The sequence below is a fragment of the Neltuma alba genome, unplaced genomic scaffold (genome assembly GCF_004799145.2).
Source record: "Neltuma alba isolate B1F8T4 unplaced genomic scaffold, ASM479914v2 tig00006169_pilon, whole genome shotgun sequence".
NCBI lineage: Eukaryota > Viridiplantae > Streptophyta > Magnoliopsida > Fabales > Fabaceae > Neltuma > Neltuma alba.
Window position 1 is genome coordinate 99,587 of NW_021634371.1, and position 21,956 is coordinate 121,542.

The following is a 21,956-nucleotide window of genomic DNA, read 5'->3' on the forward strand; positions in this document are numbered from 1 at the left end:
TGTTGCTTTACCATTTTCAGGAAACAATACGTTAGCGGGACCTTCGGGGAAGACTCCTGAGGCTCAATAACTGTAGCTGGCAGTGTAGAGCTTCTGGACCTTATTTTATGTAATCTTTTCGTATATTGCCACGCATCAGGACTGCATTTATTTGGAACTTATTTTACCTTCTTATATTTTTATGTCGTTTGACTAAATAAACGTATTATATTTTCTATCTTTGGTTTATTTTGTTTGGACATTGGAATAGGGTGCTGGTAGTGGGCTTGAGACCCTTAGATTGCATGTGATTGAATTATTGTGGATCCACGATGTGATAATGGCAATTTTGGCAAGTTTAGTTGTTGCTAGTGTTGACTAAGATAGTCAAGTCTAAACTGCTATTATAATTTATCATTCAAAGGCATATTGTTTTATAACCATGTTTGCCATGATTACAACTATAGGTTATTCTTTTTCTAACCATGATAGTCTTAATTAAGGTCGAATGTTTTTCTATCATGGTTAGCCCTTTAATGATGTGATTGCTCTTAAATAACCATGATAGGGTATGTTTACTAGTTTTAATCTTTTCTATCATGGTTAGTTCTGGTTAGTAAGTGGTGATGTTACATTTTGGTATCAGAGCCATTGGTTTTTCCTTTTTGTGATTTTGAATTGCTTCCTGCATGCATATAGTGGCAATATACGTAGTTACATAAACTTCCCTGAAATGTCTTTAGTTTTCTTGTGTTTTCTTTTGTTTGGTTGTATTCATGGGTTCCATCCTTAGGTGGGGAGAATGGCAAGACCACGAAGGACTGAACCCATAGTAGAGGAGGCTTCTTCTTCTCCGGAACAACTTCTTAATCAACCTAATGATCAACTACCCGAGCAACCTCAACAGCAGAATAACGAGGTTCTACTGACGCAATTACGACAAGTAGTGGCTGAAGTCGTGGAAGAAAGGCTTAAGAAGTTGGAGGAGGATATGATGGGAAAAAGAAATTCAGAGATCAGACCAGAGGAAAACCCAGTTGAGAGTAAGAGTGTGGGTGACTTGCAGTCTAGAGAGCGAGGTGCTCCAAGTACTGAGAGCGGGAAAGAAACGGTCCAACAAACCCCGCTAGTGGATGTTTCAATGAAAACAGTATGGAAAGATGTGAGCCGTCATAATCCCCCGAGATTTAAGGGTGACATGAATCCAGTTGAGGCTGAAGGTTGGATTGATAAACTGGAGACCATTTTCAGAGCTGCCCCTTGCATTACTCAGCATAAAGTGCAAGTAGCTATTGTGCTGTTAGAGGGACGAGCTAAGCGCTGGTGGGAAAGTGTGAGCCCAGCTGATGACTCACAAGTTACTTGGAATGAATTCAAGAGGATGTTCTTCGATCACTATTTCCCACCTGCCCTACGTCAAGACAAGGAATCAGAGTTCTTTGCCTTGCAACAAAACAATATGCATGAAGATGACTTCATTGCTAAGTTTATAGACTTGTCCAAGTATGTGACATTGTTGCGGAGGGATGAGGACTCAGGGTGGATGGCTAGGCAATTACGAGAAAGAGCTAGACCAGACTTGAAGCAACAACTGGCCCTGGTTCCAGTGACTGATTTTGGAGATATGTGTACCAACCTTCGAGTTGCAGCTAGGCGGACTCGTGAGGCTGAGGAAGCTCGTAGAAGGGATTCTCAAGGGCGGTTTTCCTCATACCTTGGACCAAGTGGAGGGATTAGTAAGAGAAATAATACGGCATAGGAAGTGTAGGTCCATATGGAAAGAATCGAAGTTTAAGCCACAAGAAGTCTGTACAGAAGGGCTTAGCCCAGAAGAGCACAATCTCAAGATCTCAGTCTAATAGAAACCCGATCACTCATCATGAATCAGTGATGTCAACCCCTACCATCCATGGACCTTGCTTACAGTGTGGAAGGAACCATCCTGGAAAATGTTGGGAATGCTACAAGTGTCACAAGATGGGGCACATTGCTCGTTATTGTCCTGAGAATCAGCATAACATTCAGAACTCCAGGGATACTCGATCAATAATGCCAGGCCGTGTCTTTGCTATTACTCAAGAAGAAGTAGGTGCTGCCCCTAACGCCATCAAAGGTATGATATCCCTTCAGGGACATAAGGTTGAAGCACTCTTTGATTCTGGTGCTACCCATTCCTTTGTTTCTCATAAATATGTCTTGCATTCTAATTTGCACATCTCTGAGATGCCTGTTATTTTGAGTGTGTCTACTCCTGCGGGTTTGTCTGTTAGAACTACTCAAGCTTGTTTAAACCTTACATTAGACTTTAAAGGCCGTAGAACAACAATAGATCTAATTTGTTTGCCATTACAAGGAATGGATGTAATTATTGGGATGGATTGGTTATCACGTAATAATGCCGTGCTAGATTGTAGAAAAAGAGTAGTTGTCTTCCCTGAAGATGTGGTGCCTACAGAACCATCTAGTGGGACAATATTCTTATCCACCGCGCAAGTAGATGAATGCATACGAAAAGGATGTCAAGCTTATGCGGTGTTCTTCTCAATACAAGTGGATACCGAGGAAGGAATCGATCATATTGACGTGGTTAGGGAATTTCCTGAAGTCTTCCCTAAGGAAATGACCGGGTTACCTCCTGAACGAGAAGTTGAGTTTACAATTGATTTAATACCAAGCACGACACCTATATCCAAGACTCCTTACCGAATGTCTCCATCTGAGTTGAATGAATTAAAAAGACAGATAGAGGAACTTCTCGAGAAAGGGTTCATTAGACCCAGCGTATCCCCATGGGGATCTCCAGTGTTGTTTGTTAAGAAGAAAGATGGAAGCATGCGTTTGTGCATCGACTATCGACAATTGAACAAGGTAACAATCAAGAACAAGTACCCCTTGCCTAGAATAGATGATCTATTAGATCAGCTAGTGGGATCTTCAGTCTTTTCTAAGATTGATTTGCGGTCAGGCTACCATCAACTTAGAGTTAAAGCAGCAGATATCTCTAAGACTGCTTTTCGTACAAGATATGGACATTATGAGTTTCTGGTGATGCCATTTGGGTTGACTAATGCCCCAGCAGTGTTTATGGACTACATGAATCGAATTTTTAGACCTTATCTGGACCAGTTCATAGTTGTATTTATTGATGACATCTTAATCTATTCAAAAAGTGAAGCAGAACATCGAGAACACCTAAGAGTTGCACTACAAGTGTTGAAAGATCACAAGCTTTATGCAAAGTTAAGCAAGTGTGAGTTTTGGTTGAAGGAAGTAAACTTTCTAGGCCATGTGGTTTCAGCAGAGGGGGTGGCAGTAGACCCGAGTAAAGTAGACGCTGTGCTGAAATGGGAGTCACCCAAGTCAGTTACAGAGATTAGAAGCTTTGTGGGATTAGCAGGATACTATCGTAGGTTTATCAAAGGATTCTCTCAGATCGCCATGCCATTAACAAAACTGACAAAGAAAGATCAACCATTCATCTGGACTGATAAGTGTGAAGCTGCATTCCAAGAGTTGAAAACCCGATTAACAACCGCACCTGTACTTACCATCCCTGACCCGAATCGACCATATACCCTATATACTGATGCCTCATTGAAAGGTTTAGGTGCCGTATTAATGCAAGATAGGAAGGCGGTAGCATATGCTTCACGGCAGCTAAGACCCCATGAGGAGAATTATCCAACTCATGATTTAGAACTGGCAGCAGTGGTATTTGCCCTTAAGATTTGGAGACACTATCTTTATGGTTCAAAGTTTGAAGTACTTAGTGACCATAAAAGCCTAAAGTATTTGATGGATCAGAAGGAATTAAACAACCGGCAGCGAAGGTGGCTAGAATTCCTAAAAGATTATGATTTTGAGCTGAGATATCACCCAGGGAAGGCAAACGTGGTCGCAGATGCCCTAAGCCGAAAAACGGTTCACGTACTCTGTATGAATCTGAGAGAGTACTACTTACTGGAGAGCTTGAGGGATAGCAGGGTTTTTCCCAGCTCACCTACCTTATTACAGTCGGATGTTAAGGTGATTGATTTAAGGAAGGAACTTATGGCTTCTCAATTGCAAGATGAGCACCTAAGGAGAATTAAGAAAGAGCTACAGAAAGGAGAGGTAAAGGATTATAGCCTTGGGGAGGATGGTATTTTAAGATACCAAGGGAAGGTGTGCATTCCAGGTAATGAAGAAATTAAGAGGCTGGTACTAGAGGAAGCCCATCGAAGTAAATATACCATGCATCCAGGAGCCACCAAGATGTATCATGACTTGAGACAACAATATTGGTGGCCAGGGATGAAGCGAGATGTGACGGAGTATGTACAGAAGTGTCTCACTTGTCAGAGAGTAAAGATCGAACATTTAAAACCCCCAGGTTTGTTGCAAAATCTAGATATACCCAAATGGAAATGGGAGAGTATCTCTATGGACTTCATTACGGGATTACCAAGAACGCCGGCAGGTTTTGATGCCATATGGGTTATTGTGGATCGGTTAACAAAGTCCGCCCACTTTTTACCCATTAAAATGAACTACTCGATGGAAAAGCTAGCACAGATGTACGTCTCAGAAATAATTAGACTTCATGGAACCCCGGTAAGTATAGTCTCAGATCGCGATCCCCGGTTCACATCAGGATTTTGGAAATCGTTACAAGAGGCAATGGGATCCAAATTGTGTTTTAGTACAGCTTACCACCCGCAGACTGATGGACAAACCGAAAGAACCATACAAACATTGGAAGATATGCTTCGAGCATGTGTTATTGAGTTTAGAGGGAGTTGGGATAGCCACTTATCATTAGCAGAGTTTGCTTATAACAATAGTTACCATTCTAGCATACAAATGGCACCATTTGAAGCATTATATGGCAGAAAGTGCAGATCGCCATTGTGTTGGACAGAGTTGAGTGAAAGGACTATTATTGGCCCTGAGTATGTGGATGAGACCACCAAGAAGATTGAGGTAATCAAACAAAAGTTGCTAACTGCACAAAGTAGACAAAAAAGCTACGCCGATCAAAGACGAAGGCCGCTAGAGTTTGAGGTAGGGGATCATGTGTTCCTGAAGGTATCTCCTACTACCGGTATTGGTAGATCCATTAAAGCTAAAAAGTTGACACCCAGATACATCGGACCGTACGAAATCCTAGAAAGAATTGGGTCAGTAGCCTACCGCATTGCACTACCTCCACACTTGTCAAAGGTACATGATGTATTCCATGTTTCCCAATTGAAGAAATACCAGCCGGACCCATCACATGTTATAGAATTAGAAGAGGTAGAACTACGAGAAGACTTGACTTACAAAGCAGAACCAGAGAGAATCCTTGATGTCAAGGATAAGGAATTGCGGAATAAGACTATTAGACTCCTTAAAGTCTTCTGGAAGGGCATGTCACATGGGGATACTACTTGGGAAACTGAGGAGAGAATGCGTCGTGACTATCCTCATCTATTCGATAAAGGTATGAACACGTCATCCTTTATTGAATTTTGAGGACAAAATTTCTTTAGGTGGGGAGAACTGTAACATCCTTATTTTTTTATCTATTTAATTAAATTATAAATAAATATATTTTAGTATTAAGTTAAAAAAAAAAAAAAGAAGTTAGATATAGGCAAATTATTATTATTATTATTTTAATAATGTTTTGTGTGTGATTGTGTGTGTGTGGATGATATTCTAGAAAATTAAACCATAGTATAGAAGTCCCACATCGACTAATCTTTAGAGTGAAGGAGTTTGAGGAGCCTATATATAGGAGCTAGTGAGTGGAGCTTGGAGTAAGTAAATAATTTTCGCACATATCTGAGGTAGTCTCAGAAAAGTGCTAGTTTTGATTTTATTAACCGTTGGATCGGACTGAAATTTGGTCGGTCCATTTGGGACATCCAAATCGTTAATTTCAACGGTCGGATCACCCTTTTGATCTCCGAGTTACAAGTTATTAGGTACGTTTTTAACTTATATCTTTTGGATTTAGCAGATAGAGTCCTGAATAGTAAATTAGCATTTTAAAGTTTATTCACCGTTAGATTGAGCTATAATTTGGAGGATAGTATCATGATGGATAGGAAATTGAATTCAACGGTTAGATTATGGGTTTAACTTCTGTAGTGAGAATAACTTGGGTCGTACTAAGTCTATTTGTCTAAGTCTTTCGAAGATGGAATATAAGTTATAAATTTATAGTTTGTCTATTTCCATTATGAATTTGATGATTCTAATAAAATAATATAATAATTAAAGGATATTTAAGTAAGGAAATTTAGGAATCGAGTCTAAATCACATATATATATGTTCTTATTCCAAACCTTAGAGAAATGTCTTTTAGGCTAGAGTTCTGAGTAAAATTAAAGCTTTTAGAGAAGGAGTTAGAGGCTAGAATTTTGTGAGTAGCCTACTCTAATACTATAGAGATAATATTTTAATTTTGTTTGTAGATATAAACTCTATTGTGGCATTTTCGAGGTTGGACTCTGGTTGTAGTTGATTGATAGCTAGGAGACCAGGTAACTAAATTTCTATCTGTTGCATGCTCTAGTATGAAGTTGGTGAGCGGCTTGATAACTAATTCTATAAAAGTATATTACGTTTTATATGAACTGTCTTGTGGGATGCTATTTTAAAAAGGATTGACATAGTTTGTATTGCAAGAAATTGGTGATCATGATTATGATGTGCTATTATGAAATTCTGTTGATTATGCATATAAATGTGTCATGTTGAACCCTGTGCATCTATTTTGGGTGGGGAAAGGAGATAATTGGAGTTATTGAGATTCATATACTTGCCACGTGGTATTAGCCTCCATACGGAGCTCTATGGTTGGCTGCTATTATTGTCCCACTAGTTCTTCGAGGGACTGCGACACCCCACTAGTTCTTCGAGGGGGGGACCCATGGTCCACCGAGTGCTCTGTGGTCTTTGGCCGGTCCACATCATTCGTGTGGTGAGCTTGTTAGAGTTGCCAGTTAAATGGAAAGAACTTAGCCCATGGGTCCAGTCGGCGGAAATAAGGAGGATATAAGGATGAGTTTGGGTTCAGGAATTGCATATGACATGAGATATTCATTGATATTTATATCTTTTAAATAAATGACAAGTATGTTATTTCTTTTGAAATGTATCCATTGCATGAGACTGGTGGAAATATTTGTCTTGTATGATTATTGTGAGTTTAAATGTTAAATAAATGTTTATCAACTATTATTAACTCTGTGTATCCCACCTGACACCTCGCTAGCCCATGCTAGGGTGTGGGATAGGTAGGGATTTAGTTACTGAGACGTTGTCTCACTCCTGTTGCTTTACCATTTTCAGGAAACAATACGTTAGCGGGACCTTCGGGGAAGACTCCTGAGGCTCAATAACTGTAGCTGGCAGTGTAGAGCTTCTGGACCTTATTTTATGTAATCTTTTCGTATATTGCCACGCATCAGGACTGCATTTATTTGGAACTTATTTTACCTTCTTATATTTTTATGTCGTTTGACTAAATAAACGTATTATATTTCTATCTTTGGTTTATTTTGTTTGGACATTGGAATAGGGTGCTGGTAGTGGGCTTGAGACCTTAGATTGCATGTGATTGAATTATTGTGGATCCACGATGTGATAATGGCAATTTTGGCAAGTTTAGTTGTTGCTAGTGTTGACTAAGATAGTCAAGTCTAAACTGCTATTATAATTTATCATTCAAAGGCATATTGTTTTATAACCATGTTTGCCATGATTACAACTATAGGTTATTCTTTTTCTAACCATGATAGTCTTAATTAAGGTCGAATGTTTTTCTATCATGGTTAGCCCTTTAATGATGTGATTGCTCTTAAATAACCATGATAGGGTATGTTTACTAGTTTTAATCTTTTCTATCATGGTTAGTTCTGGTTAGTAAGTGGTGGACGTTACACCGCCTAAGAATAGACTATGGTGTAAGAGGTGTCTACCCAAGAGCTCATTCTTAATTCCAAGCCAAGGAAAAAAAAGAACTACATAAGCCTGACAATAAGGTCAACCACTATGATCAATAGTGCTGGCATGTCACACAAGCTTCAAGAATAGTTATCATCCACATAATAAAATCTTAATCTTCATTTATGACCACAATGCGTAATCAAAATATAAAAATTTAATTAACACATATATCCCACAATTCATCACATAACATTAACTCTACTCATTAACATGATACAAACATTTAAACAACGCAAGCCAATAATATTTAAGTTAACATACTTTCTACTTCACCAATTACAATATATAAAAATATATATTTTAAAAATAAACATAGGCTTCGCAGTTTAATTAAATATAAAAAGTTAAGAAAACCTTACAATTCATATCAAACATATAAAATAAATTAACCCTGGTTACCCCTATTCCAAACTTAACCTTAGAGCTTAAGTAATAAGACCACAAATTAAAGACTCCGAAGTATAAGATAATCTACAAATAATATAGATATAATTTAATATACATACAAACAAATAACTTAAATTACACATAATTATTATTATTAATATATACATATATTTACTATAAAAAAATTCTTACTTCAAATAACTTTTTTCTCTCCACCCCAATAACTCATTTAAATATAAATAAATATTGATTTTATTTAATTGTGTAAAATTATCGATTTATAACTTAAGTTTTCAGCTTCAAAATCTTTCTAATAATACATCCTTAACCTATTTTATATTTTAAACCAATTAAAATCTTAATAATATATTAAATAACCCAAATAAGTTATTTAACTTAAATTTAATCGATAAAAACATTCTGTATGTCTTGAATAATACATTTTTCAACTAAAATCTTAATTTAAAATTCTTAAAACAATCAATGAATATATATATATATCGATCAAAATTCCTTAATAAGATATCTTTAAATTTCTACGGTCATATATTGTCAAAACTCACTACTTACTCCATACTCAAATTGCAAAATTTTCTCTAAATATTATAATGATACTACTAATATAAAGCTCTAAATATATAAAAAATATTCATAAAGAAAATTTAATAAAAAGAAATATTTTTATATACCTAAATGATTCTCAAAGCTTATCACGTACTCTGCAGCTCAGCACGCTTGCTCTCTCTTTTCCTCTCTGCCCCTTGCTCTCTCTTTCTCCTCTATCTATCACCTCCCTCCTCCCATTTATCCTTCACACTTAACCGTCTCCTCTTCATTTTTCCTTCTTCGTTTATTAATCACACTCCTCAAACTTCTTTCTTCAATAAATGACCAATTCTCCCAAATTCTTTTTCTTCTTAAATGCCCTTATTTTTTCCACCAAATTTGGTGGAAAAGCTGAGTGGTTTATTTTATTTTAATAATAAAATATTATTATTTATGATAATAAAATATTATTATTTTATATTATTTAATTATTTATTTATTATTTATTTTTTTGAAATAATAAAAATTTATATTAAGATAATATTTAGGATGTTACAAGTAACACAAGCTTTACAAAATTGCTTTGGCTTCTGAAACAAATGCTAACGAAGGAAAATGAACTTACAAGCAAAATGTATGACGTAAAATAGGTGTTGCGCTTTGTAAGCCTAAGCTATGAGAAGATATATGCTTGTCCTAACAATTGTATTTTGTCTAGGAAGGAACATAAATCATTAACTGAGTGTCCTAAGTATAATGCCTCATACTACCAATAGAACAAAAAGAACCCGAAGAAAGTGTTATGGTATTTTCTCATTGTACTAAGATTCAGATACTTGTATAACATTGAAGAAGATGTGAGAAATCTAAGGTGGCATGCTGATGAAAGGATTAAAGACAGCATACTTCGGCATTTAGAAGATGTTTGACATTAAGTATCTTGAATTTGGGAAAGAAAATAGGAATCTACGTCTTGTATTGGCTATTGATGGAATGAACCTGTATGACATGCAAAGCAGTACCCACAATACATGGCCAGTGATTTTTTTTATATATAACCTTCTTTCATGACTATGCATGAAGCGGAAGTATTTCATGATGTCTATGATAATCTCTAGGCCAAAGCAACTAGAGAATAACGTAGATATATACCTAACTCCACTAATTGAAGACTTGAAGCTATTGTGGGAGAGTAGGGTTAATGTATATGATGTATATAAGGAAGAAACATTCAAGTTGAAAGTCATGTTGTTGGTATAATCAACAACTTTCCTATATATGGCAATATGTCAGGTATAACATTAAAGGCCAACTTGGATGTCTCATTTGTGAAGAGGGCACATATTCAATAAAGTTGAAACATGGTATGAAAAATTCCTATATAGATGGTTCCATCATGATCATCCTCATCGGCATTTAAAAAAAAAATTCAATGGGAATTTAGAAGAAGGTAAGGCACCTACACTGTTAACTGGGGAGGATGTTTTTTATAAGGCGAAAGATATGAAGCGTGAATTTGGCAAACCTTTTTCCAAGCATGTTTGGACAAGCGGATAGAAGAAGAAGTCTACTTTCTTTATATTGCCTTACTAGAAGACCCTAGATGTGAGGTATTTTCTTGATGTTATGTATATAAAAAAAATGTATGTGAAAATCTTTTTAGCACGTTACACCATATTATAAGGAAGACCAATGATGGCATAAAAGTGAAGTTATGCATGACCGAGATGGAGATAAGGGAGGAATTAGAACCAAATGATAAGAAAGCTTGTACATTTTTTCGTCTAGCTGCTCACACACTATCTAAAAAAGAAAAAAAAAACTAGTTTTATGAGCTTCTTGCTACAATAAAAATACCAAAAGGTTACTCTTCTAACATTAGCAACCATGTTTCAATTAAGGATTTGAAGCTAAAGAGTTTAAAATCTCATGATTGCCCTGTGTTGATGGAAAACTTTATTCCGGTAGCAATACATGCTATTTTACCTGATAAGGTGCGAGCTACAATCATAAAGCTATATTTCTTTTTCAAGTCTCTTTGCAGCAAAGTAATTAATCCCAATAAATTGCCGAGATTGCAAACATGAATCATAGTAACATTGTGCGAGCTTGAAATGTATTTTCCTCTTGTATTTTTTGATATCCTGGTCCACCTAACCATTCATTTAGTTAGAAAGGTGCAACTATGTAGCCCAGAATATTTAAGATGGATATACTCAATTGAGCATTACATGAAGATATTGAAAGAGTGTGTGAAAAATCAAAGTCGGCCAAAGGGTGGTATCATCAAATGCTATATTTGTGAAGAAGCTGCTAAATTTTCTACCCAATACTTAAAAAATACAAGTGATTTTGGGATACCAGTATCTTGACATAAGGGAAGAATAGGTAGAGAAGGGATTATAGGGAAGGAAGTTGTCACTATCTCAGACTAACAGTGGGAGCAAGCACACCTATATGTATTGCATAATTTTAAAGAGATTGAGGACTATATGGACAAGCATTTTAATGAACTCAAGAGGGATCATCACAATAAACTGAAAAGTTAGTATGCCAAAGCAAACAATAAACAATTTATATCATGGTTGAAAGAGCACGTGCAGTGCAGTTATAATGTTGATCCTAGTTTAATTTTTTTAGTGGCACATGGACCAAGCAAACATATATTTTCTTTCACAAGCTACGTCATCAATAGGTTTACTTTCTATACTAAAAAGCAGGATAATCGAAGTAAAATGCAAAACAGTGGTGCAACACTTGTAACTAATACCATGCATATATCGAGGGCCAAAGATAAAAACCCTATCTATGCATGTATGTCATACTTTGGGGTGATTGAGCATATTTGGGAGTTGGATTATATTAGATTTGCGGTTGCAATATTCGGTTGCAAGTGGGTGGATAATAATAATGTATTCAGGGTTAATGACTTAGGATTCATACAGTTGAATTTGAATAAGAAAAGGTATAAAGAAGAGCCTTTCATTTTGGCTATACAAGTTAGACAAGTTTTTTATGTTTTAGATCCTACTACTAAAGAATGGTCTATTGTCTTGTTGACCAATAAAATGAATGAGGAGATGAGATATGAAAGCAATGCATTTAACGATGATCCGTTTCAAGGGACATCTTGAAGATCTTTCAAATGAAGATGAATATATGTACGTCAGGCATGATCACAAATTCACAGTGAAGGAATATAGATTTCAAGAAAAGGGAAAGTACTTCACAAGAAGATAAAAACAATTCAAATTAAGAAAAACATATAAAAAGCTAAGACTAAAAAGGGGAAAAGGGATAGTTGATTATGTAAATTCTCTTTATTATCATTTGAGTTAACTTTTACGAGATTTGATTTTTTTTGATTTATTTATATTACTGATGACTTTATTTTATTCACTCATTTAATGCTATGTGCTTTAATCTCATTACAGATAGTTGATGATACTAGATCTAGCACTGATAATCCATCTCAGCCCACTAATACCACTGAACAAGAACAACAGTTACAAGAAGAGGCACAACATATACAGAGAGGGCTTTATATCATTAAAGAGATGGTAAAAGCGAGGTCAGAGAGAAACAAGGTTGCTATGCAATGGAATAGGAAGAGACCAGCTATGAAATCTAATAAGTTTATTAGTTATATTGGCACTATGATAAGAAGCACTGTACCAATCACTGTACAGTACTAGAGGAAGGTAGATCGTGTAATAAGGGATACTATCTGGTAAAATATACTGGTAAGATATTATTATGACAATTCAAATTTGCTTGTTTCATAAGACACTTTAAACTAATCGTTTGATTTGTGAATTTTATAGTCAAGATTTTACATCGATGAGAGTAAAAAGAATTATGTTTTAGGAAAGGCTGGAATAGTACTACACTCATTTTGATATTTCATTACAAAGAAATACTTAAAGGATCCTTTCTCAACTAACAAGTCTGAGGTTCCTCTCCTGATACGAGAAGTGGTCAAATAAGAGGATTGAGCTGCTTTTGTTCAATCATGTCGCAAAAAGCAATTTCAAGTAACATTTATTCTCCATTCTAAAATGAATTGTATTTAATATTTAATGTATTCACCTAAATCTTCTTTGTTTTCATGGGAATTAAGCACCCAAAATAATAAGAGGGTAAGAAGAATGAATATCCCTATCGGAAAAGGTGCTTGGGGTATGCAAGGCTCGAGAAAGAAGTGACTGAAAATGAGGGATCAGACGTTACTATATCCTGTCTAATGCTATGGGCATTGGCCAAAAAAATATAGACAGACAAATTGATAATCCTTACATGAAGGAGATGTCAATAGGATGGTAAGTTTTAATGTGCACTCTTGTTTAATTAATATCCTAAAGTAGCAATACTAACAATATTTGCTGCACAGAAAACTATGTCCCAGGAGGCTTCCTAAGAAAGAAGCAATCCATCAGATGATCAAGATATATTGAGGATGGCACTAGGGACTCTTGACCACCTCGGTCGTCTTAAGGGTGTTAGCTTCAGAGTCACAAAGTAAGCTTATTTTGGGGCTAGGGGCTAGACAAAAGCCCTTAACATCAAACATGCTTTCTTCTGTTGAGTTTATGGAGTTGAAGGAGGAAATGCGTTGGATAAAGGAGTAGGTCAACACAAGTGCTCTTGATTGATCAATTGATCAAGGGCCAAGCACCACAGCCAGCTTTAAATCTCAGCCCAAACAGGAAAGACAGCTACACATTCCCCTCTTTACCTGAGGTATAATGGTACTTGTATTTATATTATCACATTTAATTATTTTTTAAACAAACTAAATAACATATATATGTTTGCTTAGGGTGAAGCAAACATTCAGTGTGTGGTAGTTAGCCCTAAACATCACACCATCGCCATAGGCCGCATGTTCAACTTATCGAGAGAGATCATGATTCATAATATGGCTCTCCTTGCTGATCACGTAAGGGTACAATTGAGCATTGCCATAAATGGTAACTACGCCCTTCATATGCCTACCCCAGATGCAAAGACAGTGGCCCAACCTCTGCGTAGTGTTGTTCCTTAGCCTGGACATCTTATTACATTATCATCGCCTAAAAAGATGTGTGTGTGTCGAAAGCTTCAACTAATTTAAAATAATGTATAAATTCTGTTTTAATTGCTAATTATATGTTTGTTGGTCTAAGGGCAAAAAGAGTCTATTAGGAGATCAGTCATTGTCATGTTCATAGAAAAAGCCCTCTAAGCATATTCTCACAGTGTTATCAAGATATCGAATATGTCTTGAGGAACATATAAAGTGGGCAAGATTAGAACACCGCCACTACTTGATGATTCCTCTCGACTTTGAGCCAAAGGTCTATAGTAGAGCCATATCTGAGTATGTCACAAATGATGTACTGAAAGAAATTCTAGCGCATGAAATAGCTAACACGAATGCCTATAACTTTTGTATAAGGTATTTTTCAAACCATGATTAAATACTTAATTACTTAGAACATTTATTATATTAATATGTTTCTTTGGGTAATTAGTTACTTTTACAAGAATTTTATTGTCCTTAGCGGTTATGATGAAAAGTTCTGGTTCATCAATCCCCACACTTTTGCCAGCCACGACTCTGATATAAAGCAAGGCTTATCGAGGTACCTAGTGGATATCTTCATTTCAAGGGCAATAAAAAATAGGGACACTTTCTTTTTGGTACCTTATTACCAAGGGTAAGTATACTAAATTTTATATTTTATAATAGTTTCTAATTAATCGCTCTCATTATCTTTATTGTACTTAGAGGAACCTAAATGCTGATTATGGTCAATCCCTTCAAGCCAAAAATTTGGTATTTCGATTCTTTTAATGGGAATCTGACTGATCGACTATTTATGCAATCAATGTTTAATATGTATTGAATATGTTTTATCACATTGAATTTAATTTCTTCTTTCTATAAAGTTACTATTACGATCTATCGATGATGAATTATCAACGAGGGATAGAGGTGGCAGAGAAAATTAAAAAGATGATTCTTTGTACCTTCTGAGGGCTTCCTTCTGCTTGCATTTCCAAATGTGAGCCTGTGATTGATTGGGTGTACTTATAATTTATGTCTCTTTTGAGTGATATATGACTTGATATTGCTACTTCATGTCAGTTACCAATTAATAATCATGACAGAGTACTATAAAACACACGTACGGCATTTTTAGAGCAATGAATTCTTAGCTTTATATATGTTCTTCTTCTTTTTGTCCATTAATTCTTGCAGCGCCACCAATCCAGTAAATATCCTATGCAGAATTTCACACATTTTGGTAATTAAAATTCTTTTTTAAGATTTCTTGGTAATTCTCCCATCTTTATATGACAAAAATCATGTGTAGACTTCCATTCCACACTCAGTCCGTACCGTAAAGGTGCATTTGGTACGAGGAATTTGGAGGAAATGGGAGGGAAAAAGATTTTAATCATTTCTCTTTGTTTAGCAACACACAAATTTTAGGATGAAAGAAAAAATTATAAAAATTTTAAAAAAATTTTCCTCCCCTCCCCTCCTCAACCTCCCTTCCAAAATTGGGAGGATTTGAAGGGAAATAATAATATTTTGCCATGTTGTGACTATTATACCCATATTTATTTTTAATATACCTATACTACCTTAAATCCTTCTCTTTTTCTCTAGACGCTACTCTCTCCTTTGCATGACCAAATATTTCATTCAAAGATGGAATACAGTACAAGTTGTGGTTGAACATTATTTCAACTTTCTTTTCAATAATACTTTGCACTCTAGAGTATATTAAAATTTTGGTATAAGTATTACTCAATATATTAAATCTTATTTACAATTCTATTTTATTAAACATTATATAAAATTTGAAAAAATAATTTTAAATAAAATAAGGGCAAAATTATGCATGTTAAAATATTTTTTCTTCCCCTCCCCTTATAAACCAAACAAAGTAATATTAAAACTCATTCTCTCCCCTCCTTTTTATAAATCCAAACAAGGTAATATTAAAATCCTTCCACTCTCCTCTCCTCTCTTTTCCTCTATTAAAATCTCTCTCCATCTCTTCCTCTCATTGAGCCTAACAAACCCTAAATTGCTCATTAGCAGTCACTATTGTTTGATGGGGTCGGATAGGCCCAAAATGAACCCAATAGATATTATTATTTCTAACCATACATGCTCTTAAATTATTTCCAAATTAAGTTGAAGAGATTGAGCTATTATTATGATATTTGTGCTATTGAATAATATTATAATCATATTTAGTATTTACATGGGAAATCGGGGATAAATTTTTATGCGTTGATATAATTTTTTGTCTTTGAAATCTAAGCTTATTTTGGTTTTGGTCTCTCAAAATTTAAACTCATGGTTTTAATCCCTAAAATTTAGTTTGTCTTAAAACGTTGGTCCCTAGAGATGTAATAGTGTTGAGATTTACTGAAGTCTTGTAAATAGTTTTAAAGTGATGATGTGAACTCATTAGATAACACCTAGCTAGATCTTGTGTGTATAATAGAACAATTGTATAGAAAGGGATTGAGTCTCAAAACGTGAATAACTCTTCAAATGAATAGCCAAAAAGTAAAAAAGAGGGTCAAATAGCTACGTTTTGAGGATATGTCCTTTTCCCCCTTTTGTTATCTACAAAGGATCCAGCTAAGTGCCATCTGGTGAATTCACATAAGCACTTTAGCACCATTTATGACATTTTGGCTGATTTTAACACTATTATATCTCTAGGGAGTAAGGTTTTAAGACATACTAATTTTAGATACTAAAACCATGTGTTTGAAATTTGAGGAGCTAAAACCAAAATGAGCTCAAATTTTAAGGATAAAAAATTATATTAACATATTTTTATTGAAAAATTAATTTGGCTATTAACTTCCCTTGCATATAACTTATTACTTGTATTTCTTTGCATATAATTCATCTTCTATTGTGCAATCATCTTTCTTTATGCGATATTTTTTCTTTGTGCAATTGAACTACTTTAATATGAAATACATCTTTTTCATGCGCAAATTAATCGTAATGTTTTATGCAAATCATCATCCTTGGAACCATTTATTAATTAATTTTACAATGAGGGATTTATCACAATTTTTTCTATTTATGTTTATAATATTTTAAAAATAAATCTTTGTTAGTTAAAATTAATTAAAATAAAATATCTGCTCTAATAAAAATATCTCTCTATGAGATGATTATCGTTGGAATTAGTTTATCATAACCGACTCATGTATAACAAATTTAAAAATATTTTTTAAACCCCATACCTCCGCATAGCCTGGCATGGCAGCGTGGCTACTGATTGAGATAAATTATTAAGGCGGGGCCTTTGCCTCTGTTGTGTGCGCCGCCTGTACTGGAGCGAAGCTCGCGTTTGTGATCTCTTCTTCAGCGACAATAGACGGAACCAAGGGGGATATTCTGGTGAAGAGAGAAGAAATCAAAGATGGCGCTGAAGTTTCTGAACAAGAAGGGGTGGCATACGGGGAGCCTAAGGAATATCGAGAACGTTTGGAAGGCGGAGCAAAAGCATGATGCCGAGCAAAAGAAGCTGGAGGAGCTTCGTAAGCAAATTCAAGAGGAGAGAGAGCGTACGGAGTTTCGTCTTCTTCAGGAGAAGGCAGGCTTGGTCCCGTAAGTGTTTTGCATCTCACTCTATTTATGCTGTTATCTTTTTTCCTGATTCGATTTGATCTGGTTTGGATTTTCCTTTGGCGGTCAGGGTTAGTTTTTTATAAGGGTTGTAGATGTGTATTATTTTTTGTTATTCCTTCCTTTCAGTGCCGTTTCTTCTTGATTTCTTCTGATTTTTTCTTTTCTGGCCTCGCTTGGTTTTCGATTAGGGTTTTTTGATGTCCGGTGCGGATTGATTTCCTTTATTTAAAAAAAATGACACTTTTCTGTGTGGGATATTTAATCCTTTATGCATGAAGGAACCTTTTTTTCTTATCAAGGAAATATTTTACTGATTTTGATTGCAGTAAGCAGGAGAGATTGGAGTTTCTATACGATTCTGGTTTATCCGTAGGGAGGACTGAGAATTCTGAAGGATTTAAGGCCCTCGAAGCTTTCCCGAAGCCCGATGCCGGTGACGCACCTTCTTCCTCGGCTTCTGCATCTAAGGTATTTGATGTACTTGATTGAATTGAAGTCTTCCTACAGTCAATTTGTGTTTTCTTAATGTATGACTTCTTATGGCCAAAAAAATGTATGATTTCTGATATTTTCGTCTTTGATGGATCTGTAGCAGCAGCAAACTGCTCCTGGTGCTTTATTTGAGGACAAGCCTCACTCAGCCAATGATGCTTGGAGAAAGCTTCATTCTGATCCATTGCTCATGATTCGCCAGCGTGAGCAGGAAGCACTTGCAAAAATAAAAAACAACCCCATCAAGATGGCCATGATTAAAAAATCAGTACGTAATCTTTTAGACTGGGAGCACTTTAACTGAATTGCTGAAGAACTTAATTGCTTTGAAATATTAATCATCTGTCTGTGACTTGAGCCGTATTGCTTTAACAGTTAGCTGTTTATAAATGACACTCATGAACAGTTTTACTGGATGATTAAATGGGAGCGAGGGGGTACGACTGACTTAGTATTGAATTATGGTCCTGATCATGATTTGTTGATTATGATATTTTCTGGTTAGGATTTGGTTGTAAATTATTAGAATTGATAGTGATTGATCGCAAGTAATTAGGGGGAATAGTTTTTGTAATGACTAGTGGGACAAGGCTTGGGAGAATTACTAGGAGGTGCTGAGGCAAGAAAATAATTACCAAAAAATCCCTGTTGTCATTTCTTATGCTAGAACTTGCATTGTATGATGCTCTGTTCTCACTAAAACTTTTTAGTAATTATGTGCCTACTTGGGACTTTATAGCAGTTCTCCCATAAGGCTTTGCTGCTGCTACTGCTGTTGTATTTGTTGCTAATTTGTTTTCTTGTACTTGTATCCTCAGTATAAGAGGCTCTTGCAGATCAGCGCTCACTAACTACATTTCTCCCATATTCTTTCCTCTCATATCTCTCTTATTCTTTATACTCTCCCCTACTTTTCATTAGCCAAAAAGAAAGTGGTTGAGAGAGGTAAAGCTGTGCTACAGATTTGGCTGACCATTATGTATGCCATAGCTGAACATTTATTTATTGGTTTTTGAGAAAATGTAGGTTTAAATACCAAAGAATAAGTTTTATTTTTTTCCCCCTTAGTGTCTTAACCTTCTCAACAACAACGACAACAAGTATTATTCCATTAGGTGGGTTCGATTATATAGATCACATGACGCTAATATGCTCTATCTGCAACCAAATCCTTAGTCAGTCCCAAATCCGGATAAAAGAGAAGGGCTGTGTTAGGCTTTCGATAGTCAACATAAAACTTCGTCCAATTTTTATGAACATTTATTAACTCTCTCGCATGGGCAATATCATTCTGTTTCATTTTAGTGCATTAAATAAAGCTCTTCCACATGCATGTGCACGCGCACAGACTTGGTGATAAAATTTAAACATGCCATGCATTACGCAGGTTACAGACATGTGAGGGTAAATATGTCAAGAAAATTCTTCTTTGATACGAATTGAAATTTTGGTTCAAGCTTCTTGGCTTGAAAAGGCTAGTGATGCAGCCAAAGCCTTTTAACGGAGTCTACAAAATTAGCCATCCTAAGTTTTCTTGAATCTGCTTTCAGAGAGACTAAATCTTTGGGAAAGACATATTTGTAGTAACAGACCCAAACTGAGGTCTGCCTTGATGTAGAACCTGTAAAACAAACAATATTATAGGACAGACACTAGTGGACTCCCTCAAAGAACAAATAGGAGCTGTTAGTGGAATTTTGGTAGCAGTGCGGGGAGTCAAGGCTGGATCACTGCTTAGGGAAATATCTGAGGGGAGAGAGACATGGGAAGGCTGTTCAGGGAAAACTGTGAAGGGTGTAGAAAATGGCAAATTTGAGGTGAGAAAGGAGAGTGGGCTAGGCAGAAAATAGGGTATCCCTGTGCGAGGTTCAAGCGCTCAAAGCTCTATTTGAAATTTTTATTGCTTTTTTTTCCCCCTCTCTTCATTTTATCTGTTTCCTAGTGCAAGTTCAGAGGGAAATCTATGTTGTTTCCATCTGCGACTTGCATGTGTAGCTTCTGAAATTTGCTTTTTAGGTCATTAGGTCAATATCCTGTATTTTTACCCAGTTGGGGCTAGTTGGGTCATGGGTCTGAGTTGGTACTAAGTGGTTTTACCCCTCATGAGAAACTTGGATAGGACGGAAAAAATATGGATGTTTGTTTTACATTGTGGTCCTGTTTCTTTGGTTTGCCTAGATCCGTATAAATGGTTGAATGTCAGGCATGAGTTATTTCAGACAGTGAGCAGTGTTCTTTGGTTATATGGTGTAGCTCTTGGGTTGTGAATTATATTACTTTTATATAGAGGTTGGAACCCCCCTCCAAAAAAGACAAAAAAAAAATGAAAAGAAAGACAGGAATAAATTCTACCTCTACCCATCGTCCGTGGGTTCAGTTGGCGAAAGGGTGAGACATATGACCAAGTTGGCATGTGTTCGATCCCTGGAAAGTACCACTTTGTTGTGGTTCCAGTCGCGGTGCTTGGGGAGGCATCCTAGCTCCTGGGTGCCTAGGTAAATGCCTGAGGATAATTAACGGTTCACCTTGCCCAACATTGGTATGACCTAGGAGGAAGGGAGATTTCGCCCTGCGATTTGGATCGTGGGTGAGCCCAATCCCTTTCCAAAAATTTTTTCACCAAAAAAAAAAAAAAATTCTACCTCTTGTCCTCGGTAGTAATAATAAATTGATGCTTTGTTTGACATTATGTTCGACACATGACCCTTCCTAAATTGTCGGTGGCAACTTTGCAGGTTAAAGGAACAGAACCTGAAGAGAAAACTCTTGACAAAAAGGAACGAAAGAAGCATCGTCATAGTAGTTCAAAGCATCACAAGCATTCATCATCAAGACACCCGTCTGATCCTGAAGATGACCCTTCGGAAAGGAGAAAGAGGAAGACAGGTCACGGTTATAAGCAGCATCATAAAGCCCACTCAGATTCAGAGTATGATTCTGGTGAAGAGGAGGGGAGAAGAAAGAGGAAGCACAACGAAGATAGAAAATACATAGAGAAGTCCCCCAGCCGCAGTCCAAGGCAAAGAGGTACAAGAGACTATAATAAAAAAACTGATGACAGATATTATAGCAAGTCCAAGTCAGAAAGATATGCTTCAGATGGTCAGTCAAATGGTGATACCTTTAAAAGTGGCAGGGAGAGTGAGCGGGAAGATAGGAGCTTCATTGATTCTAGCTCTAATAGATCGTCACAGTATAAGCGAAGAAATGCAGTACCAAAACTTTCAGAAGAAGAGCGAGCTGCTAAACTCAAGCAGATGCAATTGGCTGCTGAGTTGCATGAAGACCAGAGGTGGAAACGGTTAAAGAAGGCAGAGGAGAATGATGCAAAAGAAGTCATCCAGAGTAGTACATCTGGTGGTAGGAATTTCTTGGATGCAGCGCACAAGAGTGTCTATGGTGCTGCTGAAGGTGGGAGCTCATCAATAGCGGAGAGTGTCCGCCTTCGGACACATTACTCTCAAGGTAGGTCCGAAGCAGGTGAAGGCAATGCATTTAGGCGCTGATGTACTTGAATTCTTTTCAGCTTCTCCAAGAAGCAGAAGTTTGAATCCTAAAACAATTCAGCTAACCACCCCCACCTTTTGGTGTGATGCGCTTGGATTTTGAATGCTGCTATTGCCAATCATAGCTATCCACGCGGTCTTTTCAGGCTCGGTCATGTGATATTATCCCTGTATCAATCTGTAATGCTGTTTAATTTGAATTTATCTTGATTTTGGAAGATCCATGTTTCAGGGGAATATATGTACAACGGTGTTTAAGGTTTTAGGATTTATTTACATAAAATAATATGATAGGATTCATCTTGAAAATATTGGGAAAACAAGTAGAGTATATCGTATGAGAAGAAGTGATTGAAACAGATTTTTAACAAAACTGATATAATATCGCGTAGCTTATAGCATCTCT

At 36.2% G+C, this 21,956-nt stretch overlaps 2 protein-coding genes across 3 annotated transcripts; both read left to right on the forward strand.

Moving 5' to 3' along the window:
• Window positions 1-781: 781 nt before the first annotated feature.
• On the forward strand, window positions 782-1,738 carry LOC114749769 (uncharacterized). Its single transcript, XM_028938306.1, has one exon. It carries the CDS (start codon window positions 782-784, stop codon window positions 1,736-1,738), a length of 957 nt encoding a protein of 318 aa, XP_028794139.1.
• A 321-nt stretch (window positions 1,739-2,059) lies between these two features.
• Window positions 2,060-21,907, forward strand: LOC114749771 (pre-mRNA-splicing factor CWC25 homolog). Of its 2 annotated transcripts, XM_028938308.1 has the most exons (6): window positions 2,060-2,065; window positions 3,198-3,206; window positions 17,299-17,531; window positions 17,879-18,020; window positions 18,145-18,312; window positions 20,780-21,907. In XM_028938308.1, the coding sequence occupies exons 3-6, from the start codon at window positions 17,344-17,346 to the stop codon at window positions 21,548-21,550; spliced, it is 1,269 nt and encodes a 422-aa protein (XP_028794141.1). In that variant the 5' UTR covers window positions 2,060-2,065; window positions 3,198-3,206; window positions 17,299-17,343; the 3' UTR covers window positions 21,551-21,907. The 2 variants fall into 2 exon arrangements, with proteins under 2 accessions (XP_028794141.1, XP_028794142.1); XM_028938309.1 differs by lacking the exons at window positions 2,060-2,065; window positions 3,198-3,206 and having other exon boundaries at window positions 17,215-17,531; window positions 18,148-18,312.
• The last annotated feature ends 49 nt before the right edge of the window (window positions 21,908-21,956 follow it).

What these genes read in the sequence shown, in the direction of transcription:
- LOC114749771 (XM_028938308.1), top strand. Translation starts at nt 17,344, where the DNA reads ATGGCGCTGAAGTTTCTGAACAAGAAGGGGTGGCATACGGGGAGCCTA. An exon ending in CCTCGGCTTCTGCATCTAAG is followed by an intron (nt 18,021 to 18,144) that starts GTATTTGATGTA and finishes ATGGATCTGTAG; the next exon opens with CAGCAGCAAACTGCTCCTGG. An exon ending in TGGCCATGATTAAAAAATCA is followed by an intron (nt 18,313 to 20,779) that starts GTACGTAATCTT and finishes GCAACTTTGCAG; the next exon opens with GTTAAAGGAACAGAACCTGA.
- LOC114749769 (XM_028938306.1), top strand. Translation starts at nt 782, where the DNA reads ATGGCAAGACCACGAAGGACTGAACCCATAGTAGAGGAGGCTTCTTCT.